This window comes from Halichoerus grypus, chromosome 9, assembly GCF_964656455.1.
Source record: "Halichoerus grypus chromosome 9, mHalGry1.hap1.1, whole genome shotgun sequence".
NCBI classification, from domain to species: Eukaryota; Metazoa; Chordata; class Mammalia; order Carnivora; family Phocidae; genus Halichoerus; species Halichoerus grypus.
In genome coordinates, this window is record NC_135720.1 from 94,395,019 (window position 1) to 94,418,564 (window position 23,546).

Sequence of the window (23,546 nt, forward strand, 5' to 3'; positions counted from 1 at the left end):
AAAAGTAGGTGGTTATTGTAGTAACAAAAGCTACCATTTACTGATACCTATTTTTACGTAAAGATAAAGTAAGTAATATGATGCCAGGTGCCTTTACTTAATAAAAAATCACCTGAGCTTTGATTCATAAAAAAGGAATTGGTACATTTTTAAGTTTAATAATGAAATGAATATCACCCAACTTAACAGCAACACCATGGAAGCTATCTCTGAACTTGTCCCTGAAAGCAAATGTTAAATAAGTAATCAAACTCTTCTTTGAAATACAGCTGAAGAATGATGGAGATGGGAGACTAGTTATTTATGAATTATACAGAAATATCAGAGATGTAGACAAATTGGACAAAGATTCACATATAAGTGTTTAATACAGTATTGTTTGCAATCACATAAATTGAGGACATTTCAGTGTTAAACAGAAGATAAAATATCACACTTCATTTTATGGAAAATGGAGATACTGTACTTTATATAACAAGTAGAAATTGTTTTAAAAATATTTGATAACACTGAAAGGTTCTCAGACTATAACATTAATTGACTAAAGTATGAGGCATAATTATACCAATTTTAAATAAATTCATGTAGAAAACAGATCAAAAGGAAGCACTAAGTGTTTATTGCAGACTGGTGGGTTTGAAATTTTAATTCTTACCCCCCTGTGTACTTGATAAATTTTTATAGCCAACATTATTTTTATAATCAGAAACAAGTATAATTATAGTTGAGACAGAGACGATAATGAAACAACTTCATGCTACACATTTCTTTACAAAATAGCCTTCCCAGCTTCTCGAGGTAGAGGTGGGCAAAAACCAAACCAAAATGAAACTAAACAAAACACTAGCATTTAGCAATAAGTGGCCCTTATTTTTAATAAGACATAGAAGGCATCTTTTTTCCCACAGAAAATGAAGATAGATAAGTATCTCTGTCTCTCTCTCTCTGTCTCTATATATATATCTTTTCTTTCCTTTATACTGTGGGAAGTTATTGTGCCAACTGGGAGCCTTGACTTTAGCTCTCTGAAAGTGAGAAGGAACAGATTAAAAATACTTCATTTATATATCATGTCATCACAGTTAAAACAGAAAGAATTTCAGTTTTAAAAAGTACTTTTGAACTGGGTTTTATATGTAAATGATGAATCACTAAATTCTACTCCTGAAACCAATATTACACTATATGTTCACTAGCTAGAATTTAAATAAAAACTAAAAAAAAGTACTTTTGAAATCCAATTATTATTATGTTTTGTTTAGTATTGATTTTCTATGGCTTCATATATTTCTTAAGAACTAAAATGGAAGTAGGAAAAGAAACTAGTACTTCTGGCCATTTTCAAAGCTAGGGTGACCTCTTAAAGTTTCTATGTAAAACTTCTATCTTCAGACTTGTGGGTTTTATTTTACTTAGTGTTTTGAATTAAACTCAAAAACAATTGAAATGTCAGTGCAGACTGTATTCTTGAATACAATGCATTCAACAATGTGTATATATATATATATATATCTCACATACATAAAGCTCACTTTCCCTAACGTTCTTATCAAGGAGTGTTGTAGTGGGGATTCTCAAGGTAACTCAGACTGATGTTTTATAGATACGTTTTATATTCAAGACATTGTCTAATCCATTAACCATCTAATATATGAATTTTTTGGCAGTGTTTAGGTAATGAAAAATTTTTAAAAGACCCATTATATCATCTCTTTCACATGTATTTATCTTAGCAAGACTTAAAAGTCTTAAAATAATCTAGTTCTACCATCTCCCACCTCCCCCATTTATTCCCACTCATATTTAAATGTGTGCGATTTAAAGGAGTGTTCTGATATTTATCCAGATTTTTATTTTTCTTGGTAAAAAGTTAACACACTTTGCATCATTTCACTTATTTAATCTTTTCATATAAGGCTTACAGCCCCAAATTCTATATAGAAGGCATTGCTCCTCAGTCACACCTCATATATCTGGCATTATTGGGAAATGAGGTTTCCACATGATTGAATTTTCCAGATAATTCAGCTGAGGTCGGTATGCTTTTTCTGAGCGCCTACCATGTAGCAAGCACCAGGGACATAAGGCCGAGTAAATAAAATCTCAAAAGCTCATAGCCTGAGGGCTAGGGGCTGTGGTGGGCCTGCCGCACACAGACTTTAATAACTCTAATACAATGTGCTAAGCACTATGATGTAAGTATGCACTAAGTGTTGTGGAAACACAAATGAAGGGGAAATTAATTCTTCATGTGGGAAAGTGAGGGACCTTAAGGGAAGCCACTGAGAGGAGTGCACCCTTGAGCTGGGCCTTTCAAGATGAGTAGGAATTTTCTATAGCCAGAGAGAGAGAGATTGAGAGGGAGGAGAAGAGAGAGGGGCAGGGAGAGATAGAGAAACAGAGAGAGAGTTGTGTCCTAGAAGAAATATCCCTGAGTATTAAAATGTTTAAATGTATAAGGAATTAAAGAATACAAGTAAAACTATCAATGCCAATATTACTATTACTAAGAATAGCAGCCAGGGCTTATCCAATTAATGGGCACTCACCATGTGTCTGGCACTGTGCTGAGTGCTGTACTTGAATTAATTTTTTCACATATATGTGCACACATATGCACATGTATATGCATGCATGTGCACATGTATATGCACATATATGCACATGTATGTGCCTATATATGTATACATGTGCTATGCAGAATTCAACCTTTTCCTAATGTTCCGCTATGAATATAAATTTTTGTACTCCATTGTAAAAACATTTTAAGTTAGCCTGCTTGATGTCATTAGCCACCTTCACTAGGATATATTTAGTTAAGCTGTCATCATTCCAGTTCACAGTCAGCTTCATATTTACATCATCTCCCCCATCCTGCTTCGCTAAGATTTGTGATTCTTCTGTGGACATACTTCAGAATCTACACTGACAATTTCCACTCAGGAAGATTTCATGGGCTCTTGAGAGCAGTATGGCAGAACAGGATGCTCCATGGTTGATGTCGTTTTCTCCATACAGGATAGTACACAAGCATAGCTTGAGTCGCCGCAGTGTGCAGGGATTCGTGCTCCCTTTCAGGGGTTCTCAACTAGGGCAATGTGGGCCCCAGGGAACATTTCACAATGTCTGGAGACATGTTTGACTGCCACAGTTGGTGAGGGTGGGAGGATGGAGTGCTAGTGGAGTCTAGTGAGTAGAAATGCTGGGGTAGTGGGAGAAGTGATAAAACCTTCTACAATGGACAGGACAGCTCCTCCACACCATAAAGAATGACCTTTATGTCCATAATGTTGAGGTTGAGAAACCCTGTTCTATTTAAAAGTTTAAGTTATAAATATAAAAATGGGACTAAAGTACCGGTCAGTCAGCTTCTCTTTGACTAATTTCATATTTTGCGCCCTACGCGTCATAGCACAGAAGAGCTTTTCGAGTCCTAAGAGCTCTGGGTGCATGGCTCATTGATTAGGAGGCATTAAAAGTGGTTGGACTGTGTAATAATCTTACTTCTTTGTTTCTTGTTGAATGAGGGGGCCTCCTGTGTGTGTATATATATATCCAGTAGCACATGTTTAGATTCTCTGCAGGGAAAAATATGGGATGATGTAATGCCAGGAAACCTGTTAAACATTAACAATATCTTGTCAATTAAAAAAAAAAAACTCTGCTGAGAGAAAACTGAATTTTCATAGTGGGAATTCAACTTGTTTTTCTATTTTCACATGCTTGTCATTCATTTTCATCTAATATTACTATTTTACCAATTTACCTCTGTACCCTTAGAATGTAAATACAGCATTGAGTCAGATATTCTGAAAATTGATGCTCCATGAGATTCATAGAATTTTATTATTTCACATTTGTTTTGGTAGAAAAAAAATCAGTTGAAAATATCAGTCAGCTAACAGAGTCAAATTCTAATACTTGTAAATGCTGCTCCTGAGAGGAACTTTTGACAAAAATTCCAGAGAATATAATTTGTTCATTTGTTGTCCCTTGTTAATATGTTCCATACTAGAGTTGTACATTGGGTTCCTTAAGTGGTATTGTGGTATTTATGTCAAGTGCCCAGAGAAAGATGTATGCTCTGTCCTTGGGTGGCCATCATTACATTTTTATTGGACTTGATAAGCTATTCAAAGGCAAAGGGTGATGGAAGGAGGTGAAATACTTACAATAGTAGAAATTTTGGAAAGACTGGAGAAGTCCTGTGTACTGTAAGGTTCATGTCTTATGGAAAAAGAGTAATGCCACTTTTCCTCCGAAGTGTGTCTTCCAGACAATTTCTTTCTTTCTTTTTTTTTTTTTTTTAAGATTTTATTTATTTATTTGACAGAGAGATAGACACGGAGAGAGAGGGAACACAAGCACGGGGAGTGGGAGAGGGAGAAGGAGGCTTCCCGCTGAGCAGGGAGTCCGATGCGGGGCTCGATCCCAGGACCCTTGGACAATGACCTGAGCCGAAGGCAGATGCTTAACGACTGAGCCACCCAGGCGCCCCTTCCAGACAATTTCTGAAAGCTTTTCTTGACCAGGTTTAGTGCTTGGTGGTTAGATTATAGAATGATTACGCTCTTGGTTAACTATTTCTTCTCTCTCTCTATTATATAATATATAATGTATGTGTATATACACATACACATTCATAAATAAATATAACTGAAACCATAATGATCTGAAGAATATTTCTCCTTCATTATCTCTTATTGTTGATTATATAAATAATTTTACTTCCTTTTGGTAAGTTTTCAACTTAATTTTTTCCCTCTAACCAATTTAGGGACAAAGGTTCATTATGGATTATATGCATCAATAAATGTTACTAAAGTTAAAGAGAATGAATTAATACCTATATCCAAAATTTATAAACACAGGTTAGTTAAAGAACTTTTGCAGTAATAATTGCATAAATCACTTCTGATCCTAATTATGCCATCAAGCATAATACATACAACTTATTATATACATACTTACATGCAATAAATTTGTTTTGGTAAGAAAATAGCAATTGTAATTTGCATAGCATTTTTTATTTGTGTATCCTTTCATCCCTGCAATATATATATATATATATATTTTTTTTTTTTTTTAAAGATTTTATTTATTTATTTGACAGAGAGAGACACAGCGAGAGAGGGAACACAAGCAGGGAGAGTGGGAGTAGGGGAGAGGGAGAAGCAGGCTTTCCGTCGAGCAGGGAGCCCGATGCGGGGCTCGATCCCAGGCCCCTGGGATCATGACCTGAGCTGAAGGCAGACGCTTAACGACTGAGCAACCCAGGTGCCCCCCTGCAATATATTTTTGAGATAGATATTATTTTAATCTTTACTTAAAGAAGAAAAAACAAGCTCAGAAAGATGACTTAAAGGGCATAATTATTCTAGTCAAAGCTGACATATAGCAAGTCATTGTTGAAATTAAGCAGATACCAATCCCACCTACAACAATGATTCTTTGCTTTATAAAGGTAGACTTATAATGAAGATCATTATAACTTTGCTTTAAATCCTCTCACTTTCTTATATTTATTCACCCCTCAACTCCTGCAATTTGATTCTCATAATTCCATTCTACTGATCATCCATCAACATCATCCACCAACACCCTCCTTGTTATGAAATCTTATGGACACTTTTTCATTCTTTGATACTACCTCCCACCTCCTGCTTAATATGTGAAATATCCAACTAGAGAACTGTATTAGTTTGCAAAAGCTGCTGTAACAACTTACCAAAAAGTTGAATGGCTTAATTCAACAGAAATTGGTTTTCTAACAGTTTTAGAGGCCGGAAGTCCAAAGTCAAGGTTCTGCTAGGGCCACATTCCTTCCAAAACCTCTAAGAGAGGATCCTTTCCTGATAGCCCCAGATGTTTCTTGGCTTGTATCAACATAATTTCCATCTCTGCTTTTGTCTTTGTATAGCTATCTTCCTTCCGAATGTGTCTATCTATGTCTCTTCTTATAAGGAGAGCAGCCATACTGGAATAGCCCCCACCCTCATGACCAAATCTCAACTTGATTACACTGTAAAGACCCTATTTTCAATAAGATCATATTTATAGGTGCCCGGGATTAAGACTTCAACATATCATTTTGAAGGACACAATTCAATGCATACCAGGGAATATGTCAGTTAGTGTTGGATAAGAGAAATAGAATCATGTGAGTGATAAGGAATAAAGGACTTATTAGAGTGATTTGTCTTTCTGCAATTTGGGACCTTGTTAAAGAGTTCCTCTGAGGCTGTTGCTTCTGCATCTGGTGGTGATGGGTCTGAAGTTTGTAGCACAGGCAACTGGGAAGGGAAATGGATGGGAAGTAGGAGAGCATGAGGAGAACTAACACGTGGGAGGATAAGCTGGAACTCCAAGGACATATTGGAAACCATTCTACTCAGAAAGTCCCAACTTCAGTGATGTGAGTGACCTGCAGGGTAAGCTGGTAAACTTCACCATGAGCTCCACATACCCCTTGCTTAGGATGTGAAGGTGAAGAGGATGACCTGGCAGGAGGAACTGTGGGCCAGGATTTGGAGAAACCAGTGTTACTGAGATCCAGTGGAAGCTGGAAGAGCAGCAGACCCAGCTGTTCCCCACAATAAGGTGAGCCAGCAGATCAGCGGCAATGCATGTGAGCAGGAGGAAAACCTGGCACTTTACCAGTCTTCCAAGCATAAACTTGGCTGCTGCTTCACTTCAACTCCTGCACAAATTTCTTGTATGGCTAACCATTACACAGAACCAAACAGGGGAGAGAATTCTGGGAGTCTCGGTTTCAGTTTAGCTGATTTGACAAAGTATAAAGCCATAGCAGTCCATCTTTGTCAAACTGACACCAACACATACATTTTATAATCATTCATACTTTTCCAAAAAATATAATAGGAAAATCATTCTCCGATTTTTTATCCATCTTTGGATGTTGTTCAGTCCTTTTCTAGCTGGGTCATATTGCTCCTTTAATATCCTGTCACTTCAATATGAAATATGTGTTTAGCTACCGTCAAAACTGCTTATAGTAGGTGACAGGCAGATGGGGAAGGGAAAAAAAGAATTGGTTCATAGGGGTACAAATACATTAATATCAAAGTAATACTCATAACTGTTACAACCCTCACTTCTGTAACTGGTCACATGGTTGTAGCTGGTCTTTATAACTTCCTTCTTCTGCTATACAAACCATATCCTTTTTGTTTTCACTAAGCACTACTGTCAGTCATTGGTCCTTACTTATTAAGGTAAATGAAATATTCATTCTTGAAGTGTCTGGGCCATTAGGAGTAATGCCTGCATCGAGCTGTAGTTTTCCACTGACTTTTATCATAGGACATGGGAGTACTAAGGGGTGTTCCAGGTGATGTCTTATATTTCAGACATGATCCTTTCCCATACTGTGGTAGAATCAACTTAGTTTCCTCTTGATACTTAGGATTGATCAACCTGCATACTATAGCAGCCCTTTATCAGCTTGTTGATTCACTGGCCTGAGGAGCCCAAAGTGCCCACGTGGATATCTCAATTTCTAACTTAATGGAACCACTGCTAAGGCTACTAATGGTACCATTCTACTATTGGGAACTAAGAGCTCTGGACCAACAGAGCCCAACATTTTGGGGCCAAGAAGCAAAAATTTTGCTCGTTGGATCAGGAAGAGCGAGTAAGAAGAGCCACTCCTATTTCCACCTCTGGATTTCTAGACTCATGAGAGAGGGCTATGAGAGAAATAGTCCTATACTGGTTGCTGATATAGAGCATATAAAGCTTCCTGAGGATATTAGTCCATTTGCACAAGATACTGACAACCAACTGGTGGCATAACTGAGTCTTCAAAGAGGCCATTTCCTCGTCCTATCAGGCCATCTGCTACAAGGTGATGGGTAACATGGTGAGACAAAAGAATTCCATGAGCGTGAGTCCATTCTGCACTTCATTTGCTGTTAAATGAGCTTTTTGATCAGAAGCAGCATTAAAATTCCATGACAGCAAATAAGGCATTCTATAATTTCATGGGTATTGATTTTAGCAGAAACCTTATGTGCAGGGAAGGAAAATTCATATCCACAGTACCTATTCCAGTGAGAACAAGTACTTCCCTTCTATGATGTAAGTGGCTCAATATAATTGACCAAATACAAGGTAGTTGTCTAATTCCTCTGGGGAATGATACCATAAGGATTTATTATAGGGATTTGACCTTATGCAATTGTGGAAGGTAGTTAAGCAGTCTATGTAGGCTGTTGCTCTATATTTGATGCTAAGCTTAAGGTCCTCAGAGAAGACTGGAAGAAAAGATGGGTGAGTTGGGGAAAAGAAGGGCAAAGTAGAACCTGCGAGGATGATCTGGAAGCCATGAGGACAAATTGGAACCTATCTTTAAGCCTCCAATTTCTTTTTCTTTTTTTTAAATATTTTATTTATTTATTTGACACAGAGAGAGAGAGAGATAGCAAGAGCAGGAACACAAGCAGGGGGAGTGGGAGAGGGAGAAGCTGGCTTCCTGCCCAGCAGGGAGCCCGATGTGGGGCTCGATCCCAGGACCCTGGGATCATGACCTGAGCCGAAGGCAGACGCTTAATGACTGAACCACCCAGGTGCCCCCAAACCTCCAATTTCAATGATGCAGATGATTTCCTTGCTACCAAATCTTTCCTCATAGATGTGTCCACATGCCTGACCCTGAATTCAGAGAAACTGGACAAGGAGATTCAGTGGGATCTGAAGGAGCTGCAGGCTCAGCTGCTGCCCCACACCAAAAAGGTGAACCAGCAGAGCTCAACAGTATGCCTAAGCTGTAATAACACTTGAACTTATGGAAGTCTTCCAAGCATAAATATGGCTACTGCTTCACTTTCACTTTCCAAATCTTACCTAAATTTCTTTTGTGGCCAACCCTACTGCAGAACCTTACAGGGTAGTTCCAGTTTAGTTAAACTGATATAGTGTAAAACCCATACTGAGAGTCAATAAATGTTAAATTGAAAGAGTGAGTAAATGAATGGATGGATGAATAAATTTACAAAATGTCTCAGGTCACTCCTTGGCTCCAGTTCTACCATCTTGTTTTAGGCTGGTGGCTCAGCTCGACATTTTGGTATTCCAGTCCAAAAACCAGTGATCTTTTGGTTTAAGGAGAACAGTCAAAATATAGTTTGGGACTCAAGGGAGCTGCCATAATATAAGGGAAAGAGTTCTGAAAATGAAATATGGAGAACTGAGATATGGTCTCCCAATTAGCTGAGTAGAGTAACCATAAGAAATAATTTGATCTCTCTTTAAATTTTCTCATCAATAAAATAACAGTTTGGCTAAGTAATTTATATCCCACTTAGTTTTAGTATTCTTTGATCAATTTTAGTCACCTTCAGAGGTAGGATCCCAGACTAGCTAATTTCACATCAGACATTTTTCGTCATAGTTTTTATTTAGTTTTAAAATGAGAACACACCCTTTAGTCAGCTATTTAGACAGTAGAGAAAGTTAACCTTCAAAACTGCATGCATACTGGGCATGTTTGCATACTGTATATGCCTGATTATACGGAGAACATATAATCATGATATGATCATATAAAAATGATATCTGCCTTACCCAAGTAAAAGATCCAAAAAATTAGAGGGAGAAATTGAGTATTTATATAATGGATTTTTTTTTTTATAAACACGGCTATATAATGAATGCAGTTAAATAATACAAAAAATTTACTCATATAATTATGTGTATATATTTTAATCATGTCATATAAAATATTTATATAGTGATATTCCTTGTTTTACTCTCAAAATATGTATGTGAAACTTTCAAGCTTTTTACATGCATGTTTGACATCATGTCTATTGCTGTATTTTGAGTCATATATCACAGTACTACAAACCACATCATCTTCAGGTTCATCTTTGAAAAATAGCATTTTTTCAATCTGTGTATGATACTGTTATTGGAAATATCATGTTATCAAAAGCACCAGTATGTACACATTTTTTTTGTTATTGTTGTTTGTTTTTAAACTTTTCTAGATGGATAAATGTTATATCCACAATGCAACTTTTGACTCTATGCTTATATAAGTGATTTTTAAGAGAGTGACTTACAAAGACAGCCAATTATTGGATTTTTCAAAACAACACACCCAGGAAGAGTTACTGAATTTCCTTGTGTGTCTTCTTTTTTCTGCCCCCTCCTTATCCTTTCCTCCCTGCACCCACCCTCATTCTGCTCCTTCCCTTATCATTGTTCTTCCTCCTTTCTCCTTTAGTTGTAACCAATTCTATTGCTAACATCTCTAAGCATCCCCAAATAACCTTGACTCAGGTCGTTTGATCGTAATGTGCCTCCCCAAATAATACTTTCCCAAACTTCACAGGTCAAAATTAAGTAATTTAGAGCCATCTGTGTTATGACACACCATGTAAAAATTCACCTATAATTTGCCTCTCATTTAGATAGATATTCAGATTATATTACATTTGGTCTTTACAAAATCTTTTAAGGCAGGGGTTACCATACTATATTTTAAACATTATGGAAACTGAGACTGAGGACTTCCTTAATTATTCAAGCTCTGTCTGATCCCCAAATCCTTTTTATCATTACATTACATTGATATTTACATAAAGGTGGTAAGATAAATTTTAGCACTCCTGTTGTCACATTCTTAAATATGTAACTTCAATTTTCTCATTCCATCAATCTATATTTTCGAGTTGTAAGTATGATGACAATTCAAAGTTTGTTGAATTTTGGCTCCTGCTGTTTAGTCCTTAGTGAAATACCCATGCTTCCTACCCTTCTAGTATTTTCAGACTCCTAAGGCACATATACAAAACTCTTTCCTCGCTCAGTAAAATGTAAAGCACCTTTCCAAATCAGTATCTACAGTCCACCAATTTCCCATGCCTAGACATGTTTAAGCCTCTGGTCATGATTAAAGTAAGATCTGCACAAATGTGTTTGTACCAAACTCTAAATGTGTGTATGTATGTATCTATCTATATACATATTATTCACCTTTGAGTAACTATTTTTAATATATTTATATATTTCACATGCAAGAAGTGTATATGTATGCTACAAATCTTTTATCTATTACATATAACTGTATTTAACAACTGCATGATGATTTCATTTAGCTGTATAAGAAATTATTATGCTGATTTATATCATAGTCTAGACAAATATTCAAATTCTTTCTGAAAAAGAAAGATACAAATTTTAGTGATTATGAATTATTTTAATCAATATAAGTTTACTTTCACATATTTGTTTTTGAAAACATTTCAATGTTGATAATTGCTATAATGTAAACAAACACAGAACATTCACATCCAGGATAATTTCTGCCTGTAAAAAAATATTTTAAAATAGTGTTATGGGTTGAATTGTACTCCCCTCTTTCCCCCAATCCATATATTGAAGTCTGAGCCTCCAGGATCTCAGCATGTGACCTTATTTGGAGATAGGGTCTCTAAAGAGATAATTAAATTAAAATGAGGCAATTAGGGTGTCCTTATAAAAAGGGAAATTTGGACACAGAGACACACACAGAGGGAGGATTATATGAAAGACACAAGGAAAAGATGACCAACTACAAGAGGAGACAGGCCTAGAACAGATACTTCCCTCATAGCTCTCAAAGGAACCAGCCCTACCAACACCTTGATTTGGACTTCCAGCCTCCAGAACTGTGAGACAATAAATTTCTGTTGTTTAAGCCACCCAGTCTATGGTACTTTGTTATGGCAGCCTTAGAAAGCTAACACAATACCATTGTGAAATATTTGCTTATACACATCCATGTAAATGGACTTTATTGCCTTTGCTGGAATGCAGATTTTAATTTTAGTTTCATTATTATGATTATAAACAATATACAGAAATTTTATTATGGATTTATTTCTGCTACAAATAAATATATTTTTCTGCATATATATTTTCTCTCTACTGCATTCCTTTTAAATGAATTAATATTTTAAAATAACTTTTATTAGATATTTCAAGAATTCCAATAAAAATGTCAGGTAAAAATAGTAAGATGGGGCAACATTAACAGGTTTATTTTATACTGTTCGTAGGACATAGTATTTCTACTATTTCCCATGATTTAAGTTCCATTTTTAGTGGAGTGATTTTGTACTTCAAAAGAAATCGCATCTAATTTTCTACAGAACGGGTAGGGATTTATTTTTAAGAGACTGCTATGAAAGGTATTACATGAGTGAAAATCGCAGAATTGTTACCATTGTGTTGATTAATAATAGACTTGATTCTTCCAAAGTGTATTCTGTTGTCTGTAGGTAATGCAGAAGAGCTTCTCGAAAAGGAGAGAGGAAAAATTAAAGAATAGCAATTATCAGTCAAAAATAAAATAGCTTTGCTCAGGAATAGGAACCCCCATGGAGCTTATGAAAGCAATTGAAACTTCAGAATTTTTCAGAGGGGTAACTAGAAATATATGGATTTTTCAAACCCTACCATCTGCCTTGATTTACCTTCCAATGAATTGAAAGTTGCATCTCTGAAATTCAGATATTTAGGGCTTGCTTGAATCCTCTGGCTGATGCTTTTTCTAAATATAGCCATTAAAATTGAAACCATTTTCTTCACAGACATGCTTGAAAATTTGGGTATTTGAATGTGGATAGTTTGGGGATATTTTTCTGGAAAAATAGCATAATTTAAAAATAATAGAAAATATTACCTGGATAACTACCTAAAGACATTTGTTACTTAGTGGAAATTGTTCTCAAATTTTGCCTCTTTGTTCTTTTTTGTTCTTCAAATGTTTGTTTATTTCATGCCAAGGTGGTGGCATTATAAACTCTGCAGAGCTTAGTAGAACATTTATGCCATATTTCAAATTGAAAGCAGGCTTGACAGCAGGGTAGGACTTGAGTATTTCCCAAGCTACAGGGTGACTCCTTCTGTTTCAGAAGCCGATAATGTGATTAAATTATTCCAATAGTATAGCTTCAAAGATACTCACCAAATATCTCAAGAATTTAAGGATAATTTGTATTTTCTCAGATTCTGTTTACTTGATGAGTTTTCCAAGTTAGGAAGAAGAGGGAGAATTGGATTGATATCCCATCACACTATGAATATAATGGGTCCTTAAAATCCAAGTGAGAACTAGTGGAATATTTTCATTGCATTGTAGTATATTCTTGCCATATGTCTTCAGTATCTCAAACTGAGTCCCGTATTAGATATGAAAAGATGTCTGTACCCCTCCTTTTGGTAAACATTATGATTAAATTGTGAAAGAGAATGAAAGTTGCATCCTTGGGACTAGGGTAGCTGGATGATTTAAATAATCATAATTTTAACTTTTATTTTAAAGAATGAAATAAATCAAGTTGAAATTTTAACTTCTCTAGGTTAGTGAAACAATGAATTTTATTTTATTTTAACTTCTCTAGGTTAGTGAAAGAATGAAATAAATCAAGTTGAAATAAAAAAAATGAAGATGCAGCTTCTAAAACATTGAGAATCTTCACTTCTGTTAAAAATAATTAAAATTTTCAATGATAATAGAGTATTTTTCTTAAGAAATAATATATATACATAATTGGGTTTTACTCAAAATTTGCTTTTTACATTTTGTAAGCCACCTTTGAAGTGACTTGTGTGATGCAACTAGATGGCAAATGCAGAACAGTATTTAACATGGCTGATTATGACATAGCTTTGCCTTTCCTCATATAAATAATATGGTCTTACCCAGATTCAGCACAGGATCAAACGCCATAAAAATGCATAATAGTATATTTCTATGCTACTTTGAAAAAGAGATGTTGTAAGGATGAAATGTCCGACATACGTAACTTTTAGATCAGAAGCTGCCTGTAGTAAGGAAATAATAAATAAAAAGCAGTTCACTATAATTCAACAAATGTTCATACATTTGGAAATTTAATTGCTAAAGTTAAGATTGATAAATGTTAATCACAGTGACACTGTGGAGAGTATTCCAAAACATACACTTTCATAATCATAGCCATTACTGTCCCCAGGGGTCTGATGCCTGCAGAAGATGTTAAAGCAAGTCAGGGAGCATCTGCTGCTCCATTCATGGGATTCATCCTTTAATCCAATGGTGCAGTCTGAGAGCCTCTCTTGGCCTTTGGTATCCATAAAATAATTATATAATCAAAATGGAAAATGAAATAAAAAATAAAAATATATATTATATAATGGAAAAAAACCCCAAGTATAATGAAAATGAAAAATAAGGGAAAACTATCTCTAAAGCAGATGCTTGCATCACATCCTGCCCGTCCCTGCTCTGTTCCTTCGACAATCCACATTCATCCAAATTAGAGTAGCTACTTTCCCTTCCATTTCTACCCAGTTTAACCCTTGCTAGTGCACTTGCCAGGGAAGGCTACTTACTGACAGGGGTTTCAGGGAACACTGATTATCAGAGCCCAAATCTAGACCACTAAGTCAGTTTGTAAAGGCCAGCGAAGAGCAGGAAAATGGAAATTACTTTCAGCTATTACTAATCTGCACCAGATTTGGGTTGGAGGCCAACAATAAAAGGCTCTGTATCTTATTACTCATCACTTGAGTCCCTTGTTCCCCTTGTTCTTTAATTAACTTTTGTTATTTTTTTAACTTTTGTTATTTTAAAGAGTGCTTTTGGAATGTTTTCACTTAAGTATAGGAAATGATGATCTTTGTTCACACTTTTAACTTTTTTGTTGTTGTTCTGTTTCTCCTTAGGGATGCAGATCTGTTCCTGTTAGACACAAGGAAAGCCCAAGCTTTAGATGTGGGTTGGCTTGTCTTTGATATCACTGTGACCAGCAATCATTGGGTAATTAATCCACAGAATAATTTGGGTTTACAACTCTGTGCAGAAACAGGAGATGGTAAGCAATGAATTTCAAATATTTCTTTTGTGGCGTTAGTTTTGACACATTAAGAGTTACAGCTTTCTATATAATTTAACCAAGATAGAATACAATGTTTTATACTTATGATGTGCAAGGTAGCACCTGCCATAGGATAGTGCAATATGTTAATTAGTTAATTGATTTGTAAACGTATTTTCCCAACACACGTTTATTTTGAGGCTCTGTAGTGGGGATGGAGGGGTAAAGAAGAATTAGATATTGTTTCTGGATCTCAAGAAGTTTTTAATCTAGTATTGAAGACGTGTACACAAACAAGTAGCACTACTGTAATATAATAATTCCAAAAGAAAGCTATATACAAAGTGCTATGGATCTATGTCTTGATTATGATGGTAGTTATACAACTATTTAGTTTGTAAGAATTTATAAGCTGTACATTGAAATAAATATTATTATATGTAAAAGATATCTCAAAATGACTAAAAATAACAAAGATATATATGTATATATATTATATGTATACGGTGGTGTTAGGGAAACAGGCAGAGGAGTTATTAATAATACAAAGGGAGAAGGGAAGATGGAGATAGAACAAAAGAGGCACAAAGTACTGCAGAAAATAAACATCGTTAGGTCTTAACATATTCCAATATTTGGTCAAAGACAACAGCTCCAGAAACACCTGTTGGGTGGGAGGGTCTGTAGGAAATCTTCATTTTGAAGAAGCTCCAGAAATTATTGTGCTCCCAAGTATTCATTGAGCACCAGTGTGTGGTATGCTTGGCTAGATGCTGGAGATAAAACGGTAAGCAAGTGCAGAAATGACCTCGTGAGGCTTGCAGTTGAGTGAGGCTCAGGTAGTGATCACATAGATATATTAGTGAATGGGTGATACTGCATACTGAGAAGAGCCCAATGGATTTACAAGTATAGATCAGTGAGTGAGTCTAAACTACAGTCTTAAAGATCAGGAAGATGTGATTAGGGGAAAAAGTCAGGGGCAGGCCTTTCAGACAAATGCAACAGAATTGACCAAGACTGCGGTAAAAGGGGCCTTTGCACATTCCAGCAGGAGGCCAGGGAAGCCCAGGCCAATTTATTCAGAATCTTGTCGTCCTTTGATCACTCAAAGAGTCCAAAAATTTTAAATCCAAATCTGGACTTTCAAGTCATGTAAAATTATATTTGTCATGATAAGAGGATAGAACATAATTTATTTAATGATTTGTTAGTACTTTTTACATATTTAGATGTAGACCAAGTGGGCTAATGTTGTGCTCTTGTACCACACCCTGCGAATGTGAGGGCCAGGCACAGGGAGGGTAGTTTATAAAGGGATGATTAATTAGAGGGTGTGCCTTATTTAAGCTTTACTGCCTTTAGTTTTCTGCAGGCTCAGGCAATAGACACATTAGCCCTAGAGTTTGCCCTACTCAGTCCTCTGCTATATTACACTAAAGTCTTGCTTAAAAAATACAGAGTTAAGTAGAAGTTAGGTCTGACTTGGATCTCTTGCAAGGGCATTTATTGCTATAAGCAATAGGACTTCAGAGTGACACTGTTTTACCTATATAACCAGATTTACAGCCTAAGAATAATATTATAACCAATGTTGGTACTCCAAGGATTGCATATATGAAATGAGGCTGACAGGTACAAATTAAATTTATTACAGAGTTCATCTAGTGAAAGTTTCACGCTTCAGATCTTGATCTAGAAAAAGAGTTCTTAGTGTTATTGACCAGTTTCAGACATTTTCCCACTAAATCTGGACTTTTCCATAGATTTTAATTACAATGCTGAATTTTAATATTTTTAATGAACAATTCAAATACTTTGAATTATAGGCTATTTTCCAATTATGGCTTTGAGATTAACATTAAGGATTTTCAGAGTTCAAGCATTATAAATGTAGATGGAGAAAAGCCCATATTTAAATAATCTTGCAGGAATTCTTACAATGTTAAACTACTGTACATTTATGGTCAGAAATGTGACTGGGAAATCAGCACTGTGGGGGTGAGCCGTCGTTTCTTCCCTGGTATGTGGCCCAAAGAAGAAAAATTAAATTAGTGGTATGTGTTTCTCCCAGTCTTCTCCTTGGGGAGATGCTTGAAATGTCTAAACAGCTCAAGAGATCTATGATATATGATCAGCCTTTTCATTCCCTACCCACTCACACCCCACTTGAAAATTCTGAAATTTCTCTCTTCTGTTTTTTTTCCACTCCTTCTTCTGTATTGGTTCTCTTTGCTTTACTATCCATATAATTTGGCTTCTGTCTTGCTTTTAATTTATAGTTGACTAGTTCTTGGGAAGAGAAGGTCTCTTCCCAAGAATATTTTATATTTTGGAGTTCCCCCCTCCTCGATTTATTTCTCTTATATATATTAATTTTACTTTAAATTATTGTGGTATTATATATGGGGGCTTTGTGTTTGCTTTTGAATCTCAAATAAATATTTCACTTTTTTCAAAGGCTCCCCAATCTTTTATTTAAGAGTTAGGTTACCTATAGCCTTTGTTACTTTTCTTTATCTCTTTAATATTGTATAATATGAAAATATTAAAATGGTTAAATGTGCTAGGCAAGCTGGCTTTGTGCATTTAAGCAATACTTAAAACATATTTTCACCAGAGCTGGAGCATATTTGGTCTTGAGAAATAAAGTGACCCTCCTGGCACCTTAGTTTTATTAAATGCAACCTCACGGAGAGTCTGCTTGTGACATTTCTCTATTAATATGGATAACCAGGTGCTTCAGCTTATTATTGCTTCATTCATTACTACTGCTGATGTTCTCAACATGATACTGCGATATTGCTTCAAACAGAGCAAACAAACTATCTTTAATTTGCAATAATGGATTCTGCATACATTTACTTCTCAGCAAAAGTAATTGGTAGTCATGACTGGATGATACTCAGGAAAGTTTGCTTTCAAATTCATTTGTGGATTATCTACTTATTCACTTGTTTGACATAAAATTATTGAGTACCTATACAGGGAAGACAACATGTTATAGGGCAATATCATCTGGGAGACAGACATAGGTAGCTAATTTTAGAAAAAGTCAAGTGCCCTAAATGCTAAAAACAGTGATATCATCAAGACACTCCAGGAAAATGGAAGAGAGAGGATTAATTCCAGATAGGACAGAGCCAAAAGTTCTGTGGTTCGGGTAACTTTTAAGCCAGGTCAGTTGAATAAGATTCAAAGAAATGGAGGTGAGAAGAGAGGGAGTTGTGAGAGTATGTGGAGTGGTGGTGAGAACAGGAAGAGAGAATTCATTCCTGAATGACGAAACACTGTGAGTAAATGCAGAGAATGGCAAAATGGCATTGTATAGTCTGGAAAAAGTCAATAGTTCAGAGTTGGCTAGGACAATATTCATGTCTAAAATATGACTGCAGATGCTATTAGGAAAGTGATTTGGAGGCAAATCATGGAGGGAAAATGAAATCTCACTTATGTATAATATGTTCTTGTTGCTTGATCACACGTCATAAAAGAACCAGGCCTGCTGCTTTAATCAATCACAGCAACACCATAGTGATTACATGTTTGAATGAATGTCAGTTTCATGAGGTCATAGGATGTGTATTGCTCCTTCACAGTTGCACCCTCTGTGCTTGGTACAATGAAGGTTGTGGGTAGGTATTAGAAACATGTCTTGAATGATCACTGAATGAGTTTTCGACTTAAAAGACTTTTATACGCCACCTGCCACCGAACACGTTACTCCTAAGAAGACATTCCAAAGTGTAACTTTTGGGTGATTATTAACCAAATCAGTTTGGTGTAACTCAGGGGCAGAATTTTGTACCCATCTCACAGTACAGTAGTTAAAATGGTTTCAGTTATAAGGTGAGGAGAAAATCAATGATGTATATTATTAAATTTTTATTATCCTGCTCCTGCAAAAAAAAAAAAAAAAAGAAAAAAGGAAAGAGGCTGAAGTATATAGTTTGGAAATCAAAAGATTGTTGAAATCAAAGGTAGCATTATGATTCCTCAGAGGAACTGTGAAAACTATGTCAGTTTATGAAATACTCTTTTTAGAAATTTACAAATGAACTGCTGTGGATTTGGCAGGAGAGTTTAAGGATATTTTATTGATTCTTTTTCATACAGAATAATTCTCCAAACTCCACATGTTTGTTTCAGCAAAATAAAGCAAACATATGAGCAGGCTAACAAAAAAGAAACACTGCTGCTTCTTAATGGTCAAATCTAGAGATTCCAGACAAGTGGTTGGATCCACTTGTGCAAAATCAGTTTCAAAGTTCTCAAGCATTCTCTCATGGTGGTTACTAAATCTCTGTGATAAGATAGGTACTCTTTTTTAAATTGCAAATGAGGGGTGCCTAGGTGGCTCAGTCATTAAGCGTCTGCCTTCAGCTCAGGTCATGATCCCAGGGTCCTGGGATCAAGCCCTGCATCGGGCTCCCTGCTCGGTGGGAAGCCTGCTTCTCCCTCTCCCACTCCCCCTTGCTTGTGTTCCCTCTCTCACTGTCTCTCTCTCTGTCAAAAAATAAAATCTTTAAAAATAAATAAATAAATAAATAGCAAATGAGTAGGCTTAGGTCTGGTTTATAATTTATTGTAAGATTTTCAGCTCACCAAATTATTAAAAAATACATTAATTGTCTGACTTATTAGGTCTTTATTAAGATTGTTGATAAATCTATGGTATCATTATCCTTTGTACATATATACGTACAGTTTATTACACAGATAGCAATTTAACTGAGATTTTAAGACTTAGAGTTTCCCTCCAAACACTATAATTTCCCACTGTTTGATGCTTTATATAGTTTAAACCTTCCAAGTAAATTAATTCTTTTTTCAAACTTGGGTTTATAGAATAATTTAGAGATGGAAAAACAAAGAGAGTATTTTTGGGTTCATTAGGATGTCTTTTAAAAGATCCTATGTTTTCAGACATTTTAGGTTTGGCAATACTCAGAATGAATTTTGCCAATGACTTTTTTCCCTTTCTATTCAAACCCACTTATACGTCAAAGAAAATTCAATCCGTATGTTTCTGATTCATTTGTATTCAAGTCATCAAAATGTTGTTTTGTCAGAGTATTGTTTAATGTCCAAGAAACATTATAAAGTTCTTTTTTTAAATAAGATGCTAATATCCATTTTTCTTCGAATGAAGTTGTGGCATAATCTCCAAGTGTATCAAGGTAAAAATTCAGATTTATAGATAGAGATTTCAAAGTTTCACTAAATTTTGTAGCCAAATCAAGAAAACAGATTTCAGAGGTATTAAACTCTCAATTTAAATTCCATTGTAATTGATGCTTAAATATAAGATAAAGAAATTTATAGTTATTGCTACAGATAAGAGAATTTAAAGTTTTGATTCTTATCTTTTTTGATATTTAATTTAAATAAGGAGGGTAAATAAAGAGAACAAATAGCTCCATTCTGGAAATATAAATTCTAAGAAGAAATCATTGGGAAAACTAGATTCAAATCTTGGTTCTGACAAAGTAGCTCATATTTTAGCCATAGCATTAATAAAATGTGTAATAGTAATTACTTCCAAGGACAGTGTGATGCTGTATTAGGTGATGGTACCTGGCACATGGTAAGACAGCAATAAAAAGTCCTTATGCTGAATATCAGGATGAGAGAATGCACAGAGACTTTGCACTTACTCCAGGGGGCACTCCATTTAACTTAGGATAGATTTTGTTTGTTTGTTTGTTTGTTTTTACTAAGGAGGTTGTACAGATGATTGGATGATTTAAGGGAGTTTTAGATAATGACAGTCCACTGGAAAAAGGTAAGATTATTGATATGTTCTTAAACTTTGAGTTAGCAGCATAGTGTATAGACAGCTATGTTATTATGCTGCTCATGTCTAATAACTTTGGCTGATAAAGTGATTATTGGTAGGAAACTTTTAAATATATTCCAGTCTGGGGTATGAAGTCAATAGAGGTGAATGCTCAGAGATATGCATCATGACTAAGTGATGGCTTGTATTGGTTAGATATTCATAGGTACCAGAGATTATCAAATTATTAGTACTTAATATAGTAGCTTTCTTGAGTCCCAATCATCTTATTCTTAGAAAATATAGATATTTAGGGAATAACTAATTGCCTCAATGAAAATAAGGGAAACAAGCTTTTTGTCACTTGATAGGCTTATACATATAGGGATAACTGATTAAAGGCTGGCCTATATTACCATCAGAAAACATTTCCAAGGGTGCCTGGGTGGCTCAGTTGGTTAAGCATTCGACTCTTGATTTCGGTTCAGGTCATGATCTCAGGGTCCTGAAATCGAGTCCTACCTCCGGCTTTGCACTTGGCACTGAGTATGCTTGAGATTCTCTCTCTCCCTCTCCCCCATCCCTCCCCCTGACTCGTGCACGCTCTCTCTCTAAAATAAATAAACAAATCTTTAAAAAAAAAAAGAAAAAAGAAAAAATTTCCAACCCAAAGATGCTTCAGTATAAATTACTAGTATTTGGCTTCATGAGCCTATTAGCATCAAGATGGGTTCTTACAAAGAATGTAGAATTACAAGCAGTATTTTAATGTTTGTAGAACATGTGGCTAAAGAAATATTGGTAGTCTTTGCTAAAGAGTCTTTTCTAAATATGTTATGCTGATATTTATAGCACATTGCATAAAATCCCCACTATATAAATGCCATTTTCTATAAAATAATCGGAAGATGGAAGATACGAATTCATTGGAAGAACATCAGAGAAGATCTTCCTGGAAAGTCAAGGAAGCAAACCATTGTAACAGTTGCCTCTTCTCAGATTACAACCCATGCTGGTTAGCAGCTGTATTTCCCAGACATTGTGAAGGGGCAAAATTAGAGCATTTTTTTCTGCTTGTTAGTACACAAGTGTTTTCTCTGTTCTATTTTTAGAAATTACACATATCAGAGCTTTTCTAAAAGCACAATTTAATCTATTATTTTCACCAACGTTATTGTGCAAACTTAAAAAAAAACACATTGACTTTAGTTATCAGTACTACTAGATTGAAAATGGGTATTTTTGAACTTTTAGTACCCAGGGTTCCAACTTGTGGGGGTTTTTGTTGCTGTTGTTCACTGCTGGAAATTGACAGCTGCTCCATCTACATTAATAATAAGGAATGGAATTAGTCATTTTTTCTGCAGCCTCGAGATGTGTGCTAATTGCTAATTTTCCTTACTAAGTGCAGAATAATTTAACATACCGATAAAAATTGTCTTCCAAATTGCAGTATCCTGCAATTTCTTTTAAATATGCTGTGTTAAAAAATTGGATTTTTAAAAAATTCCATGACATCTTTTGAATTACAGAGTATATATTCCTTTTTTTTTTGCTTTTCAAACTTTTTATTTTTTAATTTTTTAAGTTTAAATTCAATTAATTAACATATAATGTATTATTAGTTTTAGAGGTAGAGGTCAGTGATTCATCAGTCTTATACAATACCCAGTGCTCATTACATCACATGCCCTCCTTAATGTCCATCACCCAGTAATCCCATCCTCCCCCACCCTCCTCCTCTCCAGCAACCCTTAGTTCATCTCCTATAGTTAAGAGTCTCTTACGGTTTGTTTCTCTCTCTGATTTTGTCTTGTTTTATTTTTTCCTCTCTTCCCCTATGATCCTCTGTTTTGTTTCTTAAATTCCACATATGAGTGAGATCATATGATAATTGTCTTTCTCTGATTGACTTATTTCACTTAGCATAATACCCTCTAGTTCCATCCAGAATATATATTCCTAATTAGAAAAATATATCCCAGTCCTCATGTCACTATATATTAAACAAATGTACAAGCTACTAACTTGAGATTCGTTTACCTTTATCGAATGCGAGCATGTTTATGTGAGACAGATGAAGAGTTCTTAATGTAATATCTGCTTAAATTTCATGTCCTGGAATCTGCTATTTTTAAATGGAAGTATTTGGTTAAATAAGTTTGTTGTGTTACCCTTAGGATTCCTAAGACAGTCGTTTTTACCTCAGAGGAAAAATCTCCAAATTAAGCCCCTGTGTTGTCAGATGGCTATTTATCTGTGCCAAGGGTCAGATGATCTATGTGGTTAGTTAATCTGAATATCAGCTGACATAGTGCTAATAAGTAGCAGAAGAAATTCAGAGATCAAGGGTGATATTTTTCTTTTTGTCCGGCTGTTTTGACTACAGTTCCCCATTATTTATCTAAGTTCAAAAAGCTGAATTATGTCCACTTATCAGAGGATCTTTTAAACATTTTGAGATTTGATAATATCCTCTTCCCTTATCTGAACTTTATCTTATAAAGCAATTAGGTCATTTTTGTTCATAAAACCATATGGCTCCTTTTTGCTGAATTTATGATGATGACAGTTGGTTTCAAATAAATAAATGAGTCTCCACATCCAAGAAACTGCAAGAATCACGTATCTTGCTAAGTGTTCTGAAAATAAGAAGGAACGTGTACGCCTATGATTTGTTCTAGGTAAATATTAGTATAAATGAAGTAGTTCTTTATGTACTGTTTAATGTTAAGGGTAATTAGAGCATACTTGCTTGACTTTTAGATGAATATTTAAGAATAAATTAGGAAGATCGTTGAAGAATAGTTAACTTCAAATACTTAAATAAATAAATAAGTAATATTGAACTTCTACCCCACAGTCCAGAAATGAAATCAATGTGGGAAGATAAAAAA

General features: G+C 35.2%; 1 protein-coding gene across 2 annotated transcripts in view; it reads left to right on the forward strand.

The window, feature by feature from the left end:
* BMP5 (bone morphogenetic protein 5) overlaps positions 1 to 23,546 on the forward strand; it is a 119,177-nt gene that overhangs the window by 60,346 nt on the left and 35,285 nt on the right. For both annotated transcript variants that reach the window (XM_036120597.2, XM_036120598.2), the window contains exon 3: positions 14,719 to 14,867. In XM_036120597.2, coding sequence (XP_035976490.1) covers positions 14,719 to 14,867 — 149 coding nt within the window. The remainder of the gene's footprint in view (positions 1 to 14,718; positions 14,868 to 23,546) is intronic.